This window comes from Ranitomeya variabilis, chromosome 5 (assembly GCF_051348905.1).
Source record: "Ranitomeya variabilis isolate aRanVar5 chromosome 5, aRanVar5.hap1, whole genome shotgun sequence".
Lineage (NCBI taxonomy): Eukaryota > Metazoa > Chordata > Amphibia > Anura > Dendrobatidae > Ranitomeya > Ranitomeya variabilis.
In genome coordinates this window covers 680,035,129-680,060,323 of record NC_135236.1, presented here as the reverse complement: position 1 = coordinate 680,060,323, position 25,195 = coordinate 680,035,129, and the positions used below count along the sequence as shown (strand labels likewise).

Here is a 25,195-nt window from a genome sequence, read left to right as displayed (position 1 = left end):
CTGTATACAGGGAGCTCCCCCTAGTGGTGGCTGCAGACAGGATCTTATCATGTGTCTCTGTATACAGGGAGCTCCCCCTAGTGGTGGCTGCAGACAGGATCTTATCATGTTTCTCTGTATACAGGGAGCTCCCCCTAGTGGTGGCTGCAGACAGGATCTTATCATGTATCTCTGTATACAGGGAGCTCCCCCTAGTGGAGGCTGCAGACAGGATCTTATCATGTATCTCTGTATACAGGGAGCTCCCCCTAGTGGTGACTGCAGACAGGATCTTATCATGTATCTCTGTATACAGAGACTTCCCCCTAGTGGTGGCTGCAGACAGGATATTATCTTGTATCTCTGTATACAGGGAGCTCCCCCTAGTGGAGGCTGCAGACAGGACCTTATCTTGTATCTCTGTATACAGGGAGCTCCCCCTAGTGGTGGCTGCAGACAGGATATTATCATGTATCTCTGTATACAGGGAGCTCCCCCTAGTGATGGCTGCAGACAGGATCTTATCATGTATCTCTGTATACAGGGAGCTCCCCCTAGTGGTGGCTGCAGACAGGATCTTATCATGTATCTCTGTATACATGGAGCTCCCCCTAGTGGTGGCTGCAGTCAGGATCTTATCATGTATCTCTGTATACAGGGAGCTCCCCCTAGTGGTGGCTGCAGACAGGATCTTATCATGTATCTCTGTATACAGGGAGCTCCCCCTAGTGGTGGCTGCAGACAGGATCTTATCATGTATCTCTGTATACAGGGAGCTCCCCCTAGTGGTGACTGTAGACAGGATCTTATCATGTATCTCTGTATACAGGGAGCTCCCCCTAGTGGTGACTGCAGACAGGATCTTATGTATCTCTGTATACAGGGAGCTCCCCCTAGTGGTGGCTGCAGACAGGAGCTTATCATGTATCTCTGTATACAGGGAGCTCCCCCTAGTGGTGGCTGCAGACAGGATCTTATCATGTATCTCTGTATACAGGGAGCTCCCCCTAGTGGTGGCTGCAGACAGGATCTTATCATGTATCTCTGTATACAGGGAGCTCCCCCTAGTGGTGGCTACAGACACGTTAATGATAAATTTATGAGTTAATATGCTTGTTGATCATAGGTGCCACTCAGTGAGATCTATTGCATCAGATAGGGGGCAAAATTTAAAGGGCTTGTTCAGAGTGATGTAAATAAAGCTTAAAGAGGTATTCCGGTTTTAAGTAAGTGGTCTCCAGATTATATATATATATATATATATATATATATATATATATATATATATATATATATATATATATATATATATATATATATATATATACATAATGTTAAAAATCTTTGTTAGTCACTTTCTTCGGGTCCAGCGCTGGCTCCACCACCTTTCCAGTCTGTTTTTTGTCAGGGAGGGTGACGTCATGACTACATCGCACATTACCACTGCAGTCAATCCCCTGAGCTTAGTGGTTCAGCTAATGATTAGCTGCAGTGGTGATGTGATATTGACGTCAACGCTGCTGCCCAAACTCTGACCTCTTGGTCCTTCGTCTCTGACCTCTGATCTTCTCCATTTCCAGGAAGCAGAGAAGCCGCCTTCACGTATGCCATCAGCGCCGCCGGGGTGGTGAACGCCATCAGCCGCGCCTGCCGCGAAGGGGAGCTGTCGACCTGCGGCTGCAGCCGGACGCCTCGTCCCAAAGACTTACCCCGGGACTGGCTTTGGGGCGGCTGCGGGGACAACGTGGAGTACGGATACCGCTTTGCCAAAGAATTCGTAGATGCCAGAGAAAGGGAGAAGAATTATCCCAAGGGGTCGGAGGATCAGGCCAGGGCGTTGATGAACCTCCAGAACAACGAGGCCGGCCGCAGGGTAAGATTGCTATACATGCAGTCTATTGCTCTCTGTTATCAGCCATCCCTACATGCAGTCTATTGCTCTCTGTTATCAGCCATCTCTACATGCAGTCTATTGCTCTCTGTTATCAGCCATCTCTGGCTGTGACGAGACGCATAGAAACCAAAAGTGCAGAACTTTTCTTGGATAACGGAGATGGGTCAGTATAGCGTAATAGGGTCCGATGGAGAGACCCCCGTCCCCAGCCGAAGGCGAGAGGTCGTCACCTGTTGGAGATTCAGTAGATTCAGCTGCCGGACAAACAAAAGGCGTTCAGCTGACACAACACGATGTGGGGGGGACCCAGAAAATGTGACGGACCCTCAGTAAGACTGGCGGCATAGGGGACACAAAACTCCCCTCTGGCACAGTGCAGCGGGCGGCCTCGACATCGGGGTCTTCTTCATTCCCTGACAGCAAGCAAAGGTCTGAGAGCGGCCATACCAGCCACAATCTCACCTCCACCCCTCCCTCCACATAAGGCTGCGGACCCTCACACCAGCACATATGTTGGGGGGGTTATTCCCATTCTTCCTCCTCTTGACTTTATGGCCCCCTCTCCTCTGTTGTTCTAGCACTTCCTTTATTTTCAGCTGCCCTCCCCCTTTACCATTAACTGCGGACCCCCATTCCCGCTCCCTGTTTGTCTTACCTCGGGGTCCCTCCTCCAGTGTTTGACTTTCAGGATCTCATGTAGCGACCAAGTGATACCAAGTTCAAAAGGACACAATCCCGGCCACGGCCATAACGGCGTCCTCTGGGTACATTGTTAGGCCCCTACAGAAAACACAATGTGATGGGGAAAAAATAAAATAAAAACCTGTTCTTAAAGGGGAACGCACCTCCGAACCGAATCACATGGGAGAAATCCTGAAATGGACGACCCGCGGGGGGATCGCAGACATATTGGTCACGTCCCGCTCTCCCAGAAGCAGCGAGAACTTGACGTTAGGGGACTTGTGATTTTAGGGGGAAGCGCTCTGTGAATGCTGAATGGACTCCCGACCTAGTAGTAAAGTGCATTGTGAGGCTAGCTGACCCCAGGCCAGTCTGCACCCCCTGCCTCCGAGATCTAAGACCCCCTGGGGGCGACCTAATTGCTAAGTTCCTACATGAGGAAATAATCCCTTTAATATGGAAATGGTGAGAGGTCTCTGAACAGACAGAACAGGGTCTGTAAAAACCTGCAGTGTAGAGGAGTGGGGTCTGAGTATTGGGACCCCCACTGATGGGGGCCTTTGTGTTCTTTCTCCTGGCCATGGTCTAGCCCCATTCTGGTCCCTGGCAGGTCACCCGTGGGATAAGCGAAATAAAGGGGGCAAGACCAATGCCAGGAGGGGATAAATGGGGTGGCCAGTCGTACACCTGATTTTGTGCTGTTAGAAGACCAGGGGTTGTCAGTGTGGGGCCCCTAATAATATCCATGATGGGACTCCAGCCAGCCGCTCCATTCAGTCGGAAAACAAGGGTCTTAAGACCCCCAGACACTTAGGCTGGAGTCACACTAGTGTTCGAAAAATTGGGCCGATGTCGATCAAGAAAAGTAAGACGAGTACAAAGCGATTATTCTCTGTCTGACATGCGATATTAACATGAGAGTAATTCTCTGTCATTTAAGGAGAGATTCCAGGGAAATATTCTTCGATACATAGAAATGTCAGTAACAGATATAATTAGTACAGCGTTTGTGTAGCTTGCTCTGCATGTTTTTAATTAATGAATAAATTACAGAAAAAATGGCGTGGGATCATACGAAATTTTATTAACCAGCAGAGGGAAAGCCGACGGCTGCTGATGTTTGTAGCCTTGGAAGAAGGCAATATCCATGGAGCTTTCCAGGCTATTAATATCAGCTCACAGCTGTATACTTAGCTTTTACTGGTTATTAAAATGGGGACCCCCCCCTCCAAAAAAAAAAAACATGGGGCCATTGATATTGGCCCCCTCCCAGACTAAAAACATCAGCTCTTCACCACCCCAGAAATGGCGCATCCATAAGATGCACCAATTCTTGCACTTATCCTCGCTCTTCACACTTGCCCTGGTGCGGGGGCAAGTGGGGTAATAGTATTGGGGTTGATGTCAGCTTTCCATTCGTAGCTGACATCAAGCCCAGTGGTTAGTAATGGGGGCGTCTTATACGCTCCTCTATATTACTAGGCGAGGCTTCACGGCAGTGGATATAGTCTGGACTCTGACTGTAGCCCCACCTAGTGGCTGTTAGCCGTCACTGCACAATTGAGATGTAGCGGGAGCGTTCACCAGCTGGGGCTGCGGAGCATAAATCTCTTCATGGCGGTATTTCTGCCATATTTAACACAAGCTCTATCCTTATTTCCAGGCTGTGTATAAACTCGCTGACGTCGCCTGCAAATGTCACGGCGTCTCCGGATCGTGCAGCTTAAAGACTTGCTGGCTGCAGCTCGCCGACTTCCGCAAAGTGGGCGAATACCTGAAGGAAAAGTACGACAGCGCGGCCGCCATGAGGCTGAACCGCCGCAGCAAACTGGAGCAAGTGAACCAGTTCTTCAACGCCCCCACGCCGGAGGATCTGGTGTATTTGGACCCCAGCCCGGACTACTGCCTCCGCAACGAGACCACGGGCTCCCTGGGAACGCAGGGGCGACTGTGCAACAAGACGTCGGAGGGGATGGACGGCTGCGAGCTGATGTGCTGCGGACGCGGTTACGACCAGTTCAAGACCATGCAGGTGGAGCGCTGTCACTGCAAGTTCCACTGGTGCTGCTTCGTCAAATGCAAAAAGTGCACGGAAATAGTGGACCAGTACGTGTGCAAGTAACACTGCTCCCCATCGCCCGCACCACCACCTCCATACACCGCACCCCTTCCCCCGGCACTTGGAAGGGAGGCAGAAATAGATATGTATAGGATATAAAATTAAATCTATATGTGTAGATATATATTTTTATATGTGTACAAAGGAAAGGCGAGAGCGGACAGGACCGGGGGAGGGGGAAAGAACAATGCGTGGTGTGTGGACTCTCTGCTGTCTGTGCCTGGCAACATGGCAGACACTGGCATGGAAAGACGTGATGGCGGCCATTCAGCAAGCCATATGGAAAGGACTATGTCGTGTCTGCACCGATCACGCTGCAGACAATCACTTTCCCTGCAGTAAGTAGTGAGGTGTATGAGCCCACTGTGCATCTCCTTCATTCTCTGCATCATCAGGGGTCCGGACCATCACTGGGATAAGGTGGTCCCTGAATGCTCTTTGCACATAAAATAACACACGGAGGGGGGTATTCACCCTCCCCAGGTCCAGCGGTGACATTGCATCAAGAGAGCGCATCACTGCTGCTGCCAGTCACTGAGTTTGGCGATTGGCTGCAGCGTTGATACACTCTGTCAGTGTAATTTCACCACTGCAGCCGAAACCCGAGCAGTGGCAGGGAGCCGACGCTGGACCTGGGGAGGGAGAGTACCTGCTATGTTTATTATTATGAGAGTGTTTAGGGGTCCACCGAAAGACAAAAACTCCTTTATGGTATGTGCACACGTCAGGATTTCTTCAGAAATTTTTGCGTATTTCCCTGATAAAAACGCTATAATACCGCATAAAAACGCATACATTAAGCATCATTTAGAACGCACTCCGCATTTTTTGTGCACATGTTGCGTTTTTTTCCGCAAAAAAAACGCATTCTGGAAAAAGAAGCAACATGTTCTTTTTTTGCGGATTTCCCATTAAATTGGAGTGTCAGGAAAAAACGCAAAAAATCCACATAAAATCCGCAAAAAAAACGCGTAAAAAAACGCATGCGGATTTCTGGCAGAAATGTCCGGATTTGGTCAGGAAAATTTCTGCAAGAAATCCTGACGTGTGCACATACCCTTAAAGAAACTAGGAGAGATGGATGAAAGCCGACACCTGTTGTTACACCCAGCGTCAGACCCGAATTCTTGCTTTCAGCTTCTCAGGTGCATTTACTAGGGGAGATGTTTTGTGCAAAAATAATGTAAAAAAAAGTTTTTAAAGAAGTTTTTGAAACTTCTCAACTTTGTTTTCTCCTGTTTATATAGCCCCCCCACCCCATCAGGTGGCGGCACACAATTATACTCTCGCACTACGATACTGCCCTCTAGTGGTCAAGATTTCAGAAAACAAAAATCTAACAAAACTTCAACATTATTCTCTTTAGCGGATAATACAGATGTCAGACCCTCGCAATATGCAAAAAAAAAAACCAGGCCACTTACCCTTAACCCCTTTCCTGCTGGCCTAGCAATGCTGGAGTTAATTTTAACCTCTATTTGTAATTTTATTTATTTTCTTTTTGTTTTATATTTTTTATATCTAATTTTTTTTTGGGGGGGGGGTGGGGGGACGCGGGGTATAAGAGACAGTCTGACACCAGCAGGGCAACAACGGGTGTGAATATAATCTGCGCTCTGCCACCGCCGGAGGAAACGCTCGTGTTTGTATAGATCTTCTTTGCTTTGTACGTTTGACGATACTTTACCAAATTGTATCACAAGAAACAACAAAAAAAAAAAATTGGACCACAACTCCCAGCGTCCTTGTATTTTGTGCTGATGACTACTTCTATCTTCGGATACTGATAGGTTGCTGCAAGTATTATCTATACTGGAAATATTTCTAACTTCCTTTAATCGGTCAATCAGACTTTCCCCCCAGCATCAGAGCCAGAACTCACAAAGGTGACAACTTCTAGAGACTCCTTCCACAGGAGGAGGCCGTGAGCGCTGCAGAAGGGGCCCGATGGCGGCTGTCCTGCTCCGCATACACAGGTACGATCAGTCTAGCTGAGCATGCATGTGTTCTGGAAGGAAGGCCCCTCCTCCATCTTACCAGCTCAGGGGCACGGCGATGGGCGACCCTCGTGCTCTTACCTATACTAACCTGCTGCTGGAAGAAACTGTGGCTTTGGTGAGGACTCCGACCCACAGACGACATTGTGATCTGGAAGGACAACGTCACACGGAGGACTGATCAGCGACATGAGGGAGAAGATCCGCTCTGGGATCCCTATGATGAGGGGACGTGGGCACTGGATCGAGGCTCGGACCCCTGAATGACTCAGTGGATCACTATCACCCCTGGGGGTCCGTCATGGACTCGGCTCAGGCACAAACAAGAATGTGTCCCAATGACAGACTCCATGGGGTTACTAAATCTGTGCAGATCTCTCAGCAGCTTGAGATCTTAGATGATCTATTAAGATTAGATGTTAATCGTCTCATTATGTAATCGCACATTATCATCGGGGGCTCTAATCGTCAATAATAATGCTGCTTATTATACCACTCCTCTCTTCCCCAGACCCATCAGTCTCCTTCATCCCTCCCCCAAGAGGTCTCTGTTTCATCCATCCCAGACACCAACATCCCTCCCCCCGAAACCCTCCATATCCTTCATCCCTCCCCAGACCCCAACGTCTCCTCCCCTAGGACCCGCCTTCTCCTTCACCCTTCCCTTCCGTCTCCTTCACCCATCCCCTCGGACCCCTCCGTCTCCTTCACCCCTCCCCCCGAACCCTCCATCTCCTTCACCCTTCCCCTTGGACCCGCCTTCTTCACCCTTCCCCTTGGACCCGCCTTCTCCTTCACCCTTCCCCTTGGACCCTCCATCTCCTTCACCCTTCCCCTCGGACCCTCCGTCTCCTTCACCCTTCCCCTCGGACCCTCCGTCTCCTTCACCTTGGACCGTCTCCTTCACCCTTCCCCTTGGACCCGCCTTCTCCTTCACCCTTCCCCTCGGACCCTCCGTCTCTTTCACTCTTCCTGTCTCCTTCACCCTTCCCCTCGGACCCCTCCGTCTCCTTCACCCCTCCCCCCGAACCCTCCATCTCCTTCACCCTTCCCCTTGGACCCGCCTTCTTCACCCTTCCCCTTGGACCCGCCTTCTCCTTCACCCCTCCCCCCGGACCCTCCGTCTCCTTCACCCTTCCCCTTGGACCCTCCATCTCCTTCACCCTTCCCCTCGGACCCTCCGTCTCCTTCACCCTTCCCCTCGGACCCTCCGTCTCCTTCACCCTTCCCTTCGGACCCTCCGTCTCCTTCACCCCTCCCCCCGGACCGTCTCCTTTACCTTGGACCGTCTCCTTCACCCTTCCCCTTGGACCCACCTTCTCCTTCACCCTTCCCCTCGGACCCTCCGTCTCTTTCACTCTTCCCGTCTCCTTCACCCTTCCCCTCGGACCCCTCCATCTCCTTAACCCCAGACCCTCCGTCTCCTTCACCCCTCCATCTCCTTCACCCTACCCCCCAGACCCTCCGTCTTCTTCACCCCTCCCCCCGGACCCTCCGTCTCCTTCACCCCTCCCCCCGGACCGTCTCCTTCACCTTGGACCGTCTCCTTCACCCTTCCCCTTGGACCCGCCTTCTCCTTCACCCTTCCCCTCGGACCCTCCGTCTCTTTCACTCTTCCCGTCTCCTTCACCCTTCCCCTCGGACCCCTCCATCTCCTTAACCCCTCCCCCCAGACCCTCCGTCTCCTTCACCCTACCCCCCAGACCCTCCGTCTTCTTCACCCCTCCCCCCGGATCCTCCGTCTCCTTCACCCTTCCCCTTGGACCCGCCTTCTCCTTCACCCTTCCCCTTGGACCCGCCTTCTCCTTCACCCTTCCCCTCGGACCCTCCGTCTCCTTCACCCTTCCCCTCGTACCCTCCGTCTCTTTCACCCTTCCCCTCATACTCTCAGTCTCCTTCACCCTTCCCCTCGGACCCTCCGTCTCCTTCACCCTTCCCCTCGGACCCCTCCATCTCCTTCACCCCTCCCCCCAGACCCTCCGTCTCCTTCACCCCTCCATCTCCTTTACCCCTCCGTCTCCTTCACCCCTCCATCTCCTTTACCCCTCCATCACCCTACCCCCCAGACCCTCCGTCTTCTTCACCCCTCCCCCAAGACCCTCCGTCCCTTCACCCCTCCCCTCGGACCCTCAGTCTCATTCACCCCTTCCCTTTGGACTCTCTGTCTCTTCACCCCTCCCCTCGGACCCTTCATCACCCATCCCCCCAAGGCCTCATCGTATTTCTCCTCACAGTACTGAGAAATAAGTCATCCGTCCTGTAGACAATAAACGGAGCGACATCTGCTCTCCCCTGCACCATGCTTTACACTACACCTCCTCTCGCTCACATTGCCGAATGTGTAATGGTAAGGACATATTTGTGAACAGATTCTAGAAAAGTGACAACCAGCATGGCCGCCAGAACAGTTCCCTCAGGGGTTGTCGCTTTCCATGGCTCCTGAATGGCAGGATCCTTCCCCGTGACAGTAATGATGAGGAGGGAGGAAGCTCCTCAACTGATGTGGAACTACAACTCCCAACATGCCCTGCCAGCTACTGGATGGCCTATAATTGCTCAGCACATACAGGGTGGGCGGATGAGGAATGTGACTGAGCCCCACAAACCCCAAACCCTTCACACAAGACCCCAAGCTCGGGATCTGGAGCACCAAGATGGCGGCGGCGGGCTTCAATCCTGAGGAGCGAAATATAACTGAGCGGCGCCCGCAGAGCTCCCCGGCCGTCCCGCAGCTCTGTGCGGTCCTCCCTCCTCCGTGCCCTCCTGGGGCTCCGCTCACAAGTCACAGCCGCCATTACTGCTTCAGCTTCACTACAGGACAGACCCATCACTTCACTATCTGCTGAGGTGAAGCCACCGGCTCCGCCATAGATCCCGAAGTGCTCTGCGAGCGAGGTCTCTGATTGGCTGGCGGCCTGAAGCGGGAACGTCAAGCGGAAACTGAGGCGCAGAAGACCGCGGCGTCTGAGGGAGAGAGTGGGCGAATCTGCTCCTGCGTAATACTTTATATCTATGTTATATTCCTATCTCATACCCTATATCTACATTATACCCCTATATAACACTGTATATCTACATTATACCCCTATATAACAATGTATATCTACATTATACCCCTATATAACACTGTATATCTACATTATACCCCTATATAACACTGTATATCTACATTATACCCCTATATAACACTGTATATCTACATTATACCCCTATATAACAATGTATATCTACATTATACCCCTATATAACAATGTATATCTACATTATACCCCTATATAACACTGTATATCTACATTATACCCCTATATAACACTGTATATCTACATTATACCCCTATATAACAATGTATATCTACATTATACCCCTATATAACACTGTATATCTACATTATACCCCTATATAACACTGTATATCTACATTATACCCCTATATAACACTGTATATCTACATTATACCCCTATATAACACTGTACATGTACATTACACCTACTATAACACTATATCTACATTATACCCCTATATAACGGTATATCTACAGTATACCCCTATATAACACTGTATATCTACATTATACCCCTATATAACACTGTATATCTACATTATACCCCTATATAACACTGTACATGTACATTACACCTAATATAACACTATATCTACATTAAACCCCTATATAACACTGTATATCTTCAGTATACCCCCATATAACGGTATATCTACAGTATACCCCTATATAACACTGTATATGTACATTATAACACTATATCTACATTATACCCCTATATAACACTGTATATGTACATTATACCCCTATATAATACTGTACATGTACATTACACCTAATATAACACTGTATATCTACAGTATACCCCTATATAACACTGTATATCTACAGTATACCCCCATATAACGGTATATCTACAGTATACCCCTATATAACACTGTACATGTACATTACACCTAATATAACACTGTATATCTACATTATACCCCTATATAACACTACATGTACATTACACCTAATATAACACTGTATATCTACATTATACCCCTATATAACACTGTATATCTACATTATACCCCTATATAATACTGTACATGTACATTACACCTAATATAACACTATATCTACATTATACCCCTATATAACACTATATATATTATACCCCTATATAACACTATATCTACAGTATACCCCTATATAATACTGTACATGTACATTACACCTAATATAACACTGTATATCTACAGTATACCCCTATATAACGGTATATCTACAGTATACCCCTACATAACACTATATCTATATTATACCCCTATATAACACTGTATATCTACAGTATACCCCTATATAATACTGTACATTACACCTAATATAACACTGTATATCTACATTATACCCCTATATAACACTGTATATCTACAGTATACCCCTATATAACGGTATATCTACAGTATACCCCTATATAACACTGTATATGTACATTATAACACTATATCTACATTATACCCCTATATAACACTGTATATGTACATTATAACAATATATCTACATTATACCCCTATATAATACTGTACATGTACATTACACCTAATATAACACTGTATATCTACAGTATACCCCTATATAACACTGTATATATACATCATACCCCTATATAACACTATATATGTACATTATACCCCCATCTAACACTGTATATCTACATTATATCCCTATATAATAATGTATATCTACATTATACCCCTATATAATATTGTATATCTACATTATATCCCTATATAATAATGTATATCTACATTATACCCCTATATAACACTATATATATTATACCCCTATATAATACTGTATATCTACATTATATCCCTATATAATAATGTATATCTACATTATACCCCTATATAACACTGTATATCTACAGTATACCCCTATATAACGGTATATCTACAGTATACCCCTATATAACACTGTATATGTACATTATAACACTGTATATCTACATTATACCCCTATATAACACTGTATATCTACATTATACCCCTATATAACACTGTATATCTACATTATACCCCTATATAATATTGTATATCTACATTATATCCCTATATAATAATGTATATATACATTATACCCCTATATAATATTGTATATCTACATTATATCCCTATATAATAATGTATATCTACATTATATCCCTATATAATAATGTATATATACATTATACCCCTATATAATATTGTATATCTACATTATACCCCTATATAACACTGTATATCTACATTATACCCCTATATAACACTGTATATCTACATTATACCCCTATATAATATTGTATATCTACATTATATCCCTATATAATAATGTATATATACATTATACCCCTATATAATATTGTATATCTACATTATATCCCTATATAATATTGTATATCTACATTATATCCCTATATAATAATGTATATATACATTATACCCCTATATAATATTGTATATCTACATTATATCCCTATATAATAATATATATATACATTATACCCCTATATAATATTGTATATCTACATTATATCCCTATATAATATTGTATATCTACATTATATCCCTATATAATAATGTATATCTACATTATATCCCTATATAATAATGTATATATACATTATACCCCTATATAATATTGTATATCTACATTATACCCCTATATAATATTGTATATCTACATTATATCCCTATATAATAATGTATATCTACATTATATCCCTATATAATGTATATCTAAATTATACCTGTTATGATCCTTAGTGGCTGAGGATCACGAATAGACCAGCAAGTGAATAAACTAAGGACAAGCTCTAGGGAGATGGTAACTGGACTGATCGCAAATCTGAACCTATCCAACACAACTAGAGGTAGCCGGTGAACGTGCCTAAAAAATTCCTGGACGTCTCGAGCCAGCCTGAGGCACTAGCTACCCCTAAAGAGAAAGAAAGACCTCGCTTGCCTCCAGAGAAATAATCCCCAAAGATATAGAAGCCCCCAACAAATATTAACGGTGAAGTAAGAAGAAGGCACATACGTAGGGATGAAATCAGATTCAGGAAAAGAGGCCCACTAGTACTAGAAAGCAGAAAATAGAGCAGGGGTCTATGCGATCAATAAAAAACCCTTACAAAATATCCATCCTGAGATTACAAGAACCCACGCACCAACTAATGGTGTGTGGGGAGAAACTCAGTCCACTAGAGCATCCAGCAAGCAAGGAAATCACATTTTAGCAAGCTGGACAAGAAAACATGATAAACACTGCTGATCAAAAAAATGAGCAAACAAAACTTAGCTTTGTCCTGGATGGACTGGGAGCAAGGTAGTCAGAAGGAATCTGAGTAGCACTGATTACATCGACAGCCGGCAACAAGAGTAAGTAAAACAGAGCTATATAGGAACCTCCCAGAGGATAACGAACCAGCTGATAGCCAGAGACCAGCAGGATAACAAACAAAGCCACCAGGGGGAGCCCAAAGCAAAAGTCACACCATACCACCAGTGACCACAAGAGGGAGCCTGAAAACAGAGTTCACAACATATACCCCTATATAATACTGTATATCTACATTATACCCCTATATAATATTGTATATCTACATTATACCCCTATATAGTATTGTATATCTACATTATGCCCCTATATAACACTGTATATCTACATTATACCCCTATATAATACTGTATATCTACATTATACCCCTATATAACACTGTATATGTACATTATACCCCATCTAACACTGTATATCTACATTATATCCCTATATAATAATGTATATCTACATTATATCCCTATATAATACTGTTTATCTACATTATACCCCTATATAATACTGTATATCTACATTATACCCCTATATAATATTATATCTACATTATATCCTTATATAATAATGTATATCTACATTATACCCCTATATAACACTGTATATCTACAGTATACCCCTATATAACGGTATATCTACAGTATACCCCTATATAATACTGTATATCTACATTATACCCCTATATAATATTGTATATCTACATTATATCCCTATATAATAATGTATATCTACATTATACCCCTATATAATACTGTATATCTACATTATACCCCTATATAATATTGTATATCTACATTATATCCTTATATAATAATGTATATCTACATTATAACACTATATCTACATTATACCCCTATATAATATTGTAGATCTACATTATATCCTTATATAATAATGTATATCTACATTATACCCCTATATAACACTGTATATCTACAGTATACCCCTATATAACGGTATATCTACAGTATACCCCTATATAATACTGTATATCTACATTATACCCCTATATAATATTGTATATCTACATTATATCCCTATATAATAATGTTTATCTACATTATACCCCTATATAATACTGTATATCTACATTATACCCCTATATAATACTGTATATCTACATTATACCCCTCTATAATACTGTATATCTACATTATATCCCTATATAATAATGTTTATCTACATTATATCCCTATATAATATTGTATATCTACATTATATCCCTATATAATAATGTATATATACATTATACCCCTATATAATATTGTATATCTACATTATATCCCTATATAATAATGTATATATACATTATACCCCTATATAATATTGTATATCTACATTATATCCCTATATAATATTGTATATCTACATTATATCCTTATATAATAATGTATATCTACATTATACCCCTATATAATACTGTATATCTACATTATACCCCTATATAATACTGTATATCTACATTATACCCCTATATAATATTGTATATCTACATTATATCCTTATATAATAATGTATATCTACATTATACCCCTATATAATACTGTATATCTACATTATACCCCTATATAATATTGTATATCTACATTATATCCTTATATAATAATGTATATCTACATTATAACACTATATCTACATTATACCCCTATATAATATTGTATATCTACATTATATCCCTATATAATAATGTATATCTACATTATACCCCTATATAATACTGTATATCTACATTATACCCCTATATAATACTGTATATCTACATTATATCCCTATATAACACCGTATATGTACACTACTCCTATATAACACTATATATGTACATTGTACCCCTATATAACACTGTATATGTACATTATACTCCTAAATAACGCTGTATATGTACATTATACTCCTATATAACACTGTATATGTACAGTATACCCCTATATAACACTATATATACACAGTATATCCCTATATAACACTATATATGTACAGTATACCCCTATATAACACTGTATATGTACACTATTCTATATAATGCTGTATATAGATATATATGTATAATATATAGCTGTTTTTTCCCTGTCTGTTTTCTGCGATGTTTTCAGCCGGGGACGACAATGTCTGTGGGAAAGATAAAAGACAAGATGAAGTCGGGGGAGACGGGGTCCATCGAGAGCCAACCTCTGAGCTTTGGGCAGGTAGTTGATGTTCCTTTACACAACCACGGGGTCAATATTTATCTTACTGCCCATATTATCATCGTTGCCTCTCATCCGGCCTCCCCAGCTGCTGCAGAACTACAACTCCCTGCATCCTCTGTCGACATATCCGGCAGGTCCTAACAGCTGGGAGATGGCGTGTTACACCAGCCGGACAGACACAGATCGGGACCATTTTACCTTGTGATGTCCTGAAGGGGTATATTATAAACTGGTAGTATACTGCTGGGATCTGCTGTCACTTCATGACTGGTGGGGACCGGCCCTCCGTTCTGAGAAGGACCCCGCGTCGCAGCTGATTTCCCTGCACAGCGCCACTGACTGGCAGCCCGGCCGCGTGAATTAGACTCCGTGCATTATTATTTTAGCATTTGTACTTCTTTTTCTATTTGCAGCATAAGTACAGTGCGGAGGAATACCAGGCCATACAGAGCGCCCTGCGCCAGAAGCTGGGGCCGGAGTACATCAGCAGCCGCCAGGCCGGCGGGGGACAGAAGGTGGGTGGTGACGGACCCTGGTACAGCTGCATTTCTGGGCCCAAATTGTGGGCTCCAGGTGCAGAACTGTAAGGCCACGTGCACACAGGGTTTTTTAGAAAATTTTTGGAGCATGTCCGCTTGAAAAATCGCTTAAAAAAACTCTTCCTCTGCATTTCTATGGTAAAACTACTTTCTTTTAATGCTTCTTTGGGGGCCACAGGTAACCCTGGGTGTATGGGGAGGCATCATGAAGAAGCGAGCACACCGTCACCCCCACATCTCGCCTCGCAAAGCCAAAGTATCAGGAGACTCGTTCTCCTCCTGGGAGGATGGAATCCGATCATTTACCAGTTCTTCCATTTCAGGTGTGTTACATCGAGGGGCACAAAGTGATCAGTTTGGCCAATGAAATGTTTGGATACAACGGATGGTCGCATTCTGTAACTCAGCAGAATGTCGGTGAGACTCCATAAAATCCACAATACGAGAGCGACCGGCGCCGGCAGATTTACTGAACCGTTTCCCCTCCTGCAGATTTTGTGGACCTGAGTAACGGCCGGTTTTATGTTGGGGTTTGCGCCTTTGTAAAAGTCCAGCTCAAGGTAACCTTCTTTGTTCTATCGCTTGGAGCAGCTTTTATGGATTCATTCAATTGAATGTGATCCATAGAAATCGATTATCAAAACCCCGGTCCGGCGGTCACAACCTGACGGGAGCCCTGCGACCCGCCTCCTACCTGCAGGTATCCCAGCGCCCTTTCTCTTTCGTAGGCGTCATGCCGACCCTACGAATCTGAAGAGCCGCTAGACCCCGATCCGCAGAATCGATTGTTTCCGCTCCGATCATTGGAAAGCAAATGTATAATGATCAAGAGGCTGCGGTCACCATCCTCCTCCATTTGTGATACGTAGGACGGCTCTTACCACGAAGATGTTGGCTACGGCGTCAGCGAGGGGCTGAAGTCTAAAGCTCTCTCCTTGGAGAAAGCACGGAAGGAAGCGGTGACAGACGGGCTGAAGAGAGCACTGAAGTAAGAACAACCCCCCAAAAAATAATCTTTTCCGTGTGACGATATTAATCCCGCTACCTTTTTTTACCTCTTTGTTTATATTTTTTAACACAGGATCGTTCTATCAATTTTCACTTTTTAAATAATACCTTTTATTTAGGTTTTTTTTTGGTTGTGATCTGTCTCCTGGAGATAATTACATCATTACTTTATGCGTTTTTACTATTTCAGGTGCTTCGGCAATGTTCTTGGCAACTGCATAATGGACAAAGATTATCTTCGCGCTGTTAATAAACTTCCAAAATTGGTGAGAAATTTCTATAAAGACATTAAATAGTAATAACGTCATATCGTCATTGTCCACCAGGGGGCAGGTTTTTTTCCCAGATTTACTGTGTGAACATCGACATAAAGAAACAGACGATGCAAATGTCAGGATTTGAAGTTACTAGAACCAAAAATGGACGAGCACGGTGTAAATTCTGCTGCGGGCTGTAAACCCGACCCTGGAGTTTGTCCCGACATTGTTATAGTTGGTAAAGTATCTCTCTTCCTTTCATGTTTTAGCCTCAGGGGGAGTTGGATTTGGCTCAGACGAAGCGTCAGGACTACGATGCCGCCTTGGAAAACACACGATATAATAGTTTCCTTCAAGAACAGAAAATTGCAGCCGGAGCATCGGATCCAGCAGATCAGCAAAAGAGCAAAGAGCCGTCACCGACCAAACGGCAGCAAGAAATGAACAGCGAGAACAACCAAAGTGGCCCCAGGTAATTCACCAGAGGCAAAAGGGCTGCAGGGTAGCGTCCATTTATGATCACCCAGAAGAGGAATATTGGAAGGACCACGTTCAGATTATGGCCTGAATATTTTACATCTGCTGATAACGTGTACAATAAAGGACTAGTAATGGGCAAACCCATGACAACCAGCCAAGCTAAAGCAGACAGCTGGGGGCTGATATTCTCAGACTGGGACAGGGCCATAGATATTGCAGCTCTCCAGCCTAAAAATAGCAGCCGCCCCAGAAAAGGTGCATCTATTAGATGCGCCAGTTCTGGCTCTTTGCTTGACTTTTCCAATTTGCCCTGGTGCCGTGACAAGTGGGGTTTTGGGTTTGGAGTTCATATCCGCTGTTTTATGGCCACAGACATCAAGACCAGGGGTTAATAATGGAGAGGCGTCTATAAGAAGCCCTCATTAGTAACCCCATAGTTAGATTGTAAAGAGAAACCCAGCCAGAATAAAGTCCTTTAATTGAAATAAAGACACTGACTTCTTTTTTTTCAAATAAAAAGCAAAGTTATGCTCACCTTTACACCTAATCCACTGAACCCCATGTCACCCGTAAAAGAGCAAAAATAATAAAACACTATATTCCTCACCTGTCCAACGATAATCCTTTAATGGGCATGTCCCACGACAATCCGGACGATTTAGAGAGCGGTCACAGATTGAGAATTTTGTTACGCAGCGAGTGGGTGACTGGGGTTTATCAGCAATTAACTCAGGTGACCTTTCTCACCACTACACATTAGAGGAGCATTCTCACGCCCCTGTCTCATTGTGAACCGGCTCGCATGGATAGCATTCGTATTACTGATGTGACCACTCTCTAAATCATCCGGATTGCTGTGGGACATGCCCATTAATGGATTATCGTTGGACAGGTGAGGAATAAGTTTTATTATTTTTGGTCTTTTACAAGAGACATAGGCTTCAGTGGATTAGGCGTTAGGTGAGTTTAACTTTGCTTTTTATTTCAAATAAAGGAGTCAGTGTCTTTTTCAATTAAATGTCTTTATTCTGGCTGGGTTTTGTTTTACACTCTACCTATGGGGGCGTCTAAAGATTACTCTCCATTACTAACAACTGGTCTTGATGTCGGCGGCCACAAGACAGGTGACATCAACTCCAAACCTATTACGCCACTTGCCACCGCACCAGGGCAAGTGGGAAGAATCGGGCAAAGCACCAGAATTGGCGTATCTAATAGATGGGCCATTTATGGGACGGCTGCGGGCTGCTATTCTTAGGCTGGGGGGGGGCAATATCCATTTCCCCTTACCTGCCTGAGCATACCAGCCCCCAGATGTCAGCTTTAGCTTGGCTGGTTGTCAATAATTGGGGGGGGGGGGGGGTTGGAAGAGGGCACACTGTTTTTAAAAATATTTAGTTAAATAATTAAAAAAAAAACCTGTGGGGACGCCTCTACTCTTGATGACCAGCCAAGCTAAAGCCGACAGCTGTGGATTGCAGCCCACAGCTGTCGCTTTTGATGAATACTCCCGCTCTCACGATCAGTGACGGCAGGCTTACACTGTGACCGGGGGGAAACTTTTTACCGCCGGTCACAGCTGCTGGCTCACGCTGCCATGTGTATGATATCGTGGGAACTGCATCGCTCTGATTAGCGGTAACTAACTTATCGCCGATCAGAGCCGGTGTTTCTCGCGATGTCAGGGTGGGAAACGGCCGATGTTCAGGGTGCCGAACCCAAACAGTAACACAGACTTTCTGGAGAAATCCGTGTTCGGGGTCCGTGCACAGACAACAGGTGTCCGGTATGGACCGCCAACTTTACTGTTCGGGTTCACCCATCACTATAAAGGACTAAAACACCACAAATCTTCCTTTTGATACTGGCAGCTCCGGATGTGGGTCAATGAGTTTGGTGGCTCAACCTGAGATGGATGCCACGTTCCAACGGAAACTGCGGCAAAGGCAAATGCAACAGCGATTCCGCGAGGAGATGGAGAAGAAGCAATGCCGGGATGCGGTGCCCGCTGCGGACGCGGGGGGAGGCGGTGAGATTACAGCCCAATTCATTAGAGTCGAGCAGAAAGTATCGCAGGAGGCTGGTCCAGCGGCCATGGAGGTAGTCGGTCACCGCTAGGCCAGAGCTTTTATTTACAGGGGTCTTTTGTGCCCTTCACACTCATCCGCTTCTACACTAAGTGTAACCTGCCTCGGACACTCGATAGTGATGATCATACAGATTATTCTAATGAACGTCACATTATGAAATGATCATGTACTAATTCTGCCTGATCCCCTCCCTACTGCAGGAACATCTACCGCTCTGAGGGTCCCCCCTGTAGGACACAGCACCCCGGCCTCAGTGCCAGACGCAGCTGCTCCCCCGGATGAGTATCTGCCAGGTGAGACTTTGCACCGTCACCTTTTGCAACCCTGAAATTGGTGCTTGAAGATAAGACACAAAAATATAGAATAGTTTGTACGTTTAATCAATAAATATATTTCCGGTGATCTGGTGCATTGACTGCTTTCTGTTACACTAAAGCTGCTCACCATAATGTAGCATCTTTGGGGGTCTCACCACAGCAGGTGGATCGGTAATGTAGGATTATCGGTGATAGATAAGATGGCGACCGACATCAGTTTATGTGTAGAGATCATATTGTGCACAAAAAAGCGGCCACAACAGCCGTCTATAGGGATCTCTATATACGTCCGTACGAGGCGGACGCTGCGCCAGGAGCTACCTCACAATCACTGACGTCTCCACAGGGCTCGGACCCCGCTCCTTAGCGGCAGGTTATAGGTACGGCCCCTGTTGTTCGTACATGACACGGACATTACATGCCACGTAGCAGACGTGGACTGTGAGCCGCTCAGGGCAAAACAGGATGGTGGGCTCTGCCCAAACGGGGGCACAGGATTAGAAAACATGGACCTTACGGTAACGGCCCCCGTCATGTGTAACAAGGGACAGTCCGTGCAGGGAGGAGAGTGACTGTCACTTGCATATTCTCTGCCTTTACTTTCTGGTAATCTCTTTCTTTGATGTTTTCAGATGACCCGGAGCTTTGGGACATCCCTGTGGAGTTTGAGAGCATCTCCAACACGACGGCAGCTCCGGCCTCCCTGTCCGGAGCTGTGACCCCTCTCGTACACCATCAGATGACGACACGGAGCAAGACCCCCCAAAGACCGAACAACGAGCGGCAGCCGATGAGAACGATGTCATGGAACCAGACGGTGAGAAACGCGACCGGACAGCAGCGAACAGGTGACATAGATGTGTTCATAGAGCCATCGTTCTGCCCCGGCCCCTGCTATTTGTAGGGGAAGCGCACGAATGTGACAGATACTTCACTGACCCCGGATACTAAATCCCACACCTTATAAAACCTCTTATTGATATATATTATGTTTTTTACACTTTGAAGATAAAAGTCCGCTCTGTCACGACATGAAGAAGCGGCGGCTCGACCCGTCGTGACCGAGATCTTCCTCGCACACATTCTCCTATAACGCTGAACGCCGTCACTTTAAGAATACGGATCGTTAAATTCTGCATCTGACGAGCAAAAGAGGCAGCGAGGTTTCCCACCTGCCGGACGGAGATGGATATTCTGCTTTGTTTTAGAAGATTGTGACGTTTAATAAAAGAAATGTTACGTTTTATTATTGAACATTTTAACATGTTTTATTCGCTCGGCCCCTTTTATCATCTCGTCATCAGGTCTGCATTGTGTAAAGCCGAAAAAGATCCTCTGCCCCATCAGGAAAAGCAGACGGGGGTCCGATCGTCATCCGTTATTGTAGAAACCAGCAACGTGCATGGAGGAAAGAACGGCCCCTTGACCGAGCAGATCCTCCACCGCCATGATCAGGTTGTCTTCTCTATTAATCTGATTCTAAGCAGCGAGGGATCACGTGAGCGGGTGAGACTGATGACTGCAAAATTGGGGTCCAAGGCCCCACCATGGCTTCATCATCACTCCGCAATGAGCTAAGGAGAAGTCTATCTGGTGGCACCATGGACTCTTAGATCCAGAAGATTCATCCTCCCCCACGGATGTCTCCTTTACTGTCTTCTAAGAATCTCATGTGCACCGTTCAGCATTTCCAAGTCGGAGCCATTTTGGAGGTTGATATTCTGTGTTTTTTTTCTTCCTGCAACGAAAAATGTTGGTGTCTTCCATTTTATTTTTTAATTTTTCTAGATCAGACATGAAAAAGGAATGCTCTGTGTGAAAAAAAAGGATAATCTTGTAGTTATGAGACCTTTTAATGACTAACAAAAATAAAATAAATGATATTAAAAAGAGCTTTTGAGACTTCTTAGGTCCCTTCCTCTGGCACGGTATCACACCTTTTGGAAGAAACACAACAGAATTTGAGGAATCTGGTCCAGAGACATGAGGGCACCATGATTCGGCGCCAGAGACGGACACTGTGGGCACCGTGACTCGGCTCCACAGACGGACACTGAGGGCACCGTGACTCGGCCCCAGAGATAGTGAGGGCACCGTGACTCGGCTCCAGAGACGGACACTGAGGGCACCGTGACTCGGCTCCAGAGACAAGACACTGAGGGCACCGTGACTCGGCTCCAGAGACAGACACTGAGGGCACCGTGACTCGGCTCCAGAGACAGACACTGAGGGCACTGTGACTCGGCCCCAGAGACGGACACTGAGGGCACCGTGACTCGGCTCCAGAGACAGACACTGAGGGCACCGTGACTCGGCCCCAGAGATAGTGAGGGCACCGTGACTCGGCCCCAGAGACGGACACTGAGGGCACTGTGACTCGGCCCCAGAGACGGACACTGAGGGCACCGTGACTCGGCCCCAGAGACGGACACTGAGGGCACTGTGACTCGGCCCCAGAGACGGACACTGTGGGCACCGTGACTCGGCTCCACAGACGGACACTGAGGGCACCGTGACTCGGCCCCAGAGATAGTGAGGGCACCGTGACTCGGCTCCAGAGACAGACACTGAGGGCACTGTGACTCGGCCCCAGAGACGGACACTGAGGGCACTGTGACTCGGCCCCAGAGACGGATACTGAGGGCACCGTGACTCGGCTCCAGAGACAGACACTGAGGGCACCGTGACTCGGCTCCAGAGACGGACACTGAGGGCACCGTGACTCGGCCCCAGAGACGGACACTGAGGGCACCGTGACTCGGCTCCAGAGACTGACACTGAGCGCACCGTGACTGCACCACAGACAGTGAGGGCACCGTGACTCGGCCCCAGAGACGGACACTGAGGGCACTGTGACTCGGCCCCAGAGACGGACACTGAGGGCACCGTGTCTCGGCTCCAGAGACAGACACTGAGGGCACCGTGACTCGGCTCCAGAGACGGACACTGAGGGCACCGTGACTCGGCCCCAGAGACGGACACTGAGGGCACCGTGACTCGGCTCCAGAGACTGACACTGAGGGCACCGTGACTCGGCTCCAGAGACAGACACTGAGGGCACCGTGACTCGGCTCCAGAGACGGACACTGAGGGCACCGTGACTCGGCTCCAGAGACAGACACTGAGGGCACCGTGACTCGGCCCCAGAGACAGACACTGAGGGCACCGTGACTCGGCTCCAGAGACGGACACTGAGGGCACCGTGACTCGGCTCCAGAGACAGACACTGAGGGCACCGTGACTCGGCCCCAGAGACAGATACTGAGGGCACCGTGACTCGGCTCCAGAGACGGACACTGAGGGCACCGTGACTCGGCCCCAGAGACAGACACTGAGGGCACCGTGACTCGGCCCCAGAGACAGACACTGAGGGCACCGTGACTCGGCTCCAGAGACAGACACTGAGGGCACCGTGACTCGGCTCCAGAGACAGACACTGAGTGCACCGTGACTCGGCCCCAGAGACAGACACTGAGGGCACCGTGACTCGGCTCCAGAGACGGACACTGAGGGCACCGTGACTCGGCTCCAGAGACAGACACTGAGTGCACCGTGACTCGGCCCCAGAGACAGACACTGAGGGCACCGTGACTCGGCTCCAGAGACTGACACTGAGCGCACCGTGACTGCACCACAGACAGTGAGGGCACCGTGACTCGGCCCCAGAGACGGACACTGAGCGCACCGTGACTGCACCAGAGACAGTGAGGGCACCGTGACTCGGCCCCAGAGACGGACACTGAGGGCACCGTGACTCTGCTCCAGAGACAGACACTGAGGGCACCGTGACTCAGCTCCAGAGACTGACACTGAGCGCACCGTGACTGCACCACAGACAGTGAGGGCACCGTGACTCGGCCCCAGAGACGGACACTGAGCGCACCGTGACTGCACCACAGACAGTGAGGGCACCGTGACTCGGCCCCAGAGACGGACACTGAGCGCACCTTTACTCGGCTCTAGAGACGGACACTGAGGGCACCGTGACTCTGCTCCAGAGACTGACACTGAGCGCACCGTGACTGCACCACAGACAGTGAGGGCACCGTGACTCGGCCCCAGAGACGGACACTGAGGGCACCGTGACTCGGCTCCAGAGACGGACACTGAGCGTACCATGACTCGGCTCTAGAGACGGACACTGAGGGCACCGTGACTCGGCCCCAGAGACACTGAGGGCACCGTGACTCGGCCCCAGAGACGGACACTGAGCGCACCTTTACTCGGCTGTAGAGACGGACACTGCGCACCGTGACTGCACCAGAGACGGACACTGAGCGCACCTTTACTCGGCTCTAGAGACGGACACTGAGGGCACCGTGACTCAGCTCCAGAGACAGACACTGAGCGCACCGTGACTGCACCACAGACAGTGAGGGCACCGTGACTCGGCCCCAGAGACGGACACTGAGGGCACCGTGACTCACTGAGCGCACCATGACTCGGCTCTAGAGACGGACACTGAGGGCACCGTGACTCGGCCCCAGAGACACTGAGGGCACCGTGACTCGGCCCCAGAGACGGACACTGAGCGCACCGTGTCTCGGCTCCAGAGACTGACACTGATGGCACCGTGACTCGGCCCCAGAGACGGACACTGAGCGCACCGTGACCCGGCTCCAGAGACGGACACTGAGGGCACCGTGACTCGGCCCCAGAGACACTGAGGGCACCGTGACTCGGCCCCAGAGACACTGAGGGCACCGCGACTCGGCCCCAGAGACACTGATGGCACCGTGACCCGGCTCCAGAGACGGACACTGAGCGCACCGTGACCCGGCTCCAGAGACGGACACTGAGGGCACCGTGACTCGGCCCCAGAGACACTGAGGGCACCGTGACTCGGCCCCAGAGACACTGAGGGCACCGCGACTCGGCCCCAGAGACACTGATGGCACCGTGACCCGGCTCCAGAGACGGACACTGAGGGCACCATGACTCGGCTCCAGAGACGGACACTGAGCGCACCGTGACTCGGCTCTAGAGACGGACACTGAGCGCACCGTGACTCGGCTCTAGAGACGGACACTGAGCGCACCATGACTCGGCTCCAGAGACGGACACAGAGGGCACCAGGCTTCTGATCTTATTTAGGTATTGGGGCAATAAAACTTACCTACCTCTAACTAAGGATTCATTCTCTGAGCTCAGTTTGGTTATTTGTGTTCATTATTACACCATGCCGCTCTTCTGTTTGTGCATATGTTTGTGTTTCTTAAGAAACTGTTACACCGTGCCCAAGGAAGGGACCTACGAAGTCCTGAAAGCTGCTGTGTTACATCATTTA

At 47.2% G+C, this 25,195-nt stretch overlaps 2 protein-coding genes across 5 annotated transcripts in view; both read left to right on the top strand.

The window, feature by feature from the left end:
* The window catches only part of WNT5B (Wnt family member 5B), a 92,514-nt gene extending 85,892 nt beyond the window's left edge, over positions 1-6,622 (top strand). The window contains exons 4-5 of one of the 3 annotated variants that reach the window (XM_077267032.1): positions 1,560-1,852; positions 4,218-6,622. In XM_077267032.1, coding sequence (XP_077123147.1) covers positions 1,560-1,852; positions 4,218-4,676 — 752 coding nt within the window. In that variant the 3' untranslated portion in view covers positions 4,677-6,622. The remainder of the gene's footprint in view (positions 1-1,559; positions 1,853-4,217) is intronic. The other 2 variants (XM_077267034.1, XM_077267033.1) reach the window with 2 other exon arrangements.
* A 2,678-nt stretch (positions 6,623-9,300) lies between these two features.
* Positions 9,301-21,769, top strand: RAD52 (RAD52 DNA repair protein). 2 transcript variants are annotated; one of them, XM_077261403.1, is made up of 12 exons: positions 9,301-9,666; positions 15,122-15,214; positions 15,631-15,732; positions 16,080-16,173; positions 16,249-16,316; positions 16,626-16,744; positions 16,955-17,030; positions 17,291-17,493; positions 19,373-19,530; positions 19,792-19,884; positions 20,541-20,756; positions 20,917-21,769. In XM_077261403.1, the coding sequence occupies exons 2-12, from the start codon at positions 15,134-15,136 to the stop codon at positions 20,967-20,969; spliced, it is 1,263 nt and encodes a 420-aa protein (XP_077117518.1). In that variant the 5' UTR covers positions 9,301-9,666; positions 15,122-15,133; the 3' UTR covers positions 20,970-21,769. The 2 variants fall into 2 exon arrangements, with proteins under 2 accessions (XP_077117518.1, XP_077117519.1); XM_077261404.1 differs by having other exon boundaries at positions 9,544-9,666; positions 20,541-20,725.
* Positions 21,770-25,195: the final 3,426 nt, after the last annotated feature.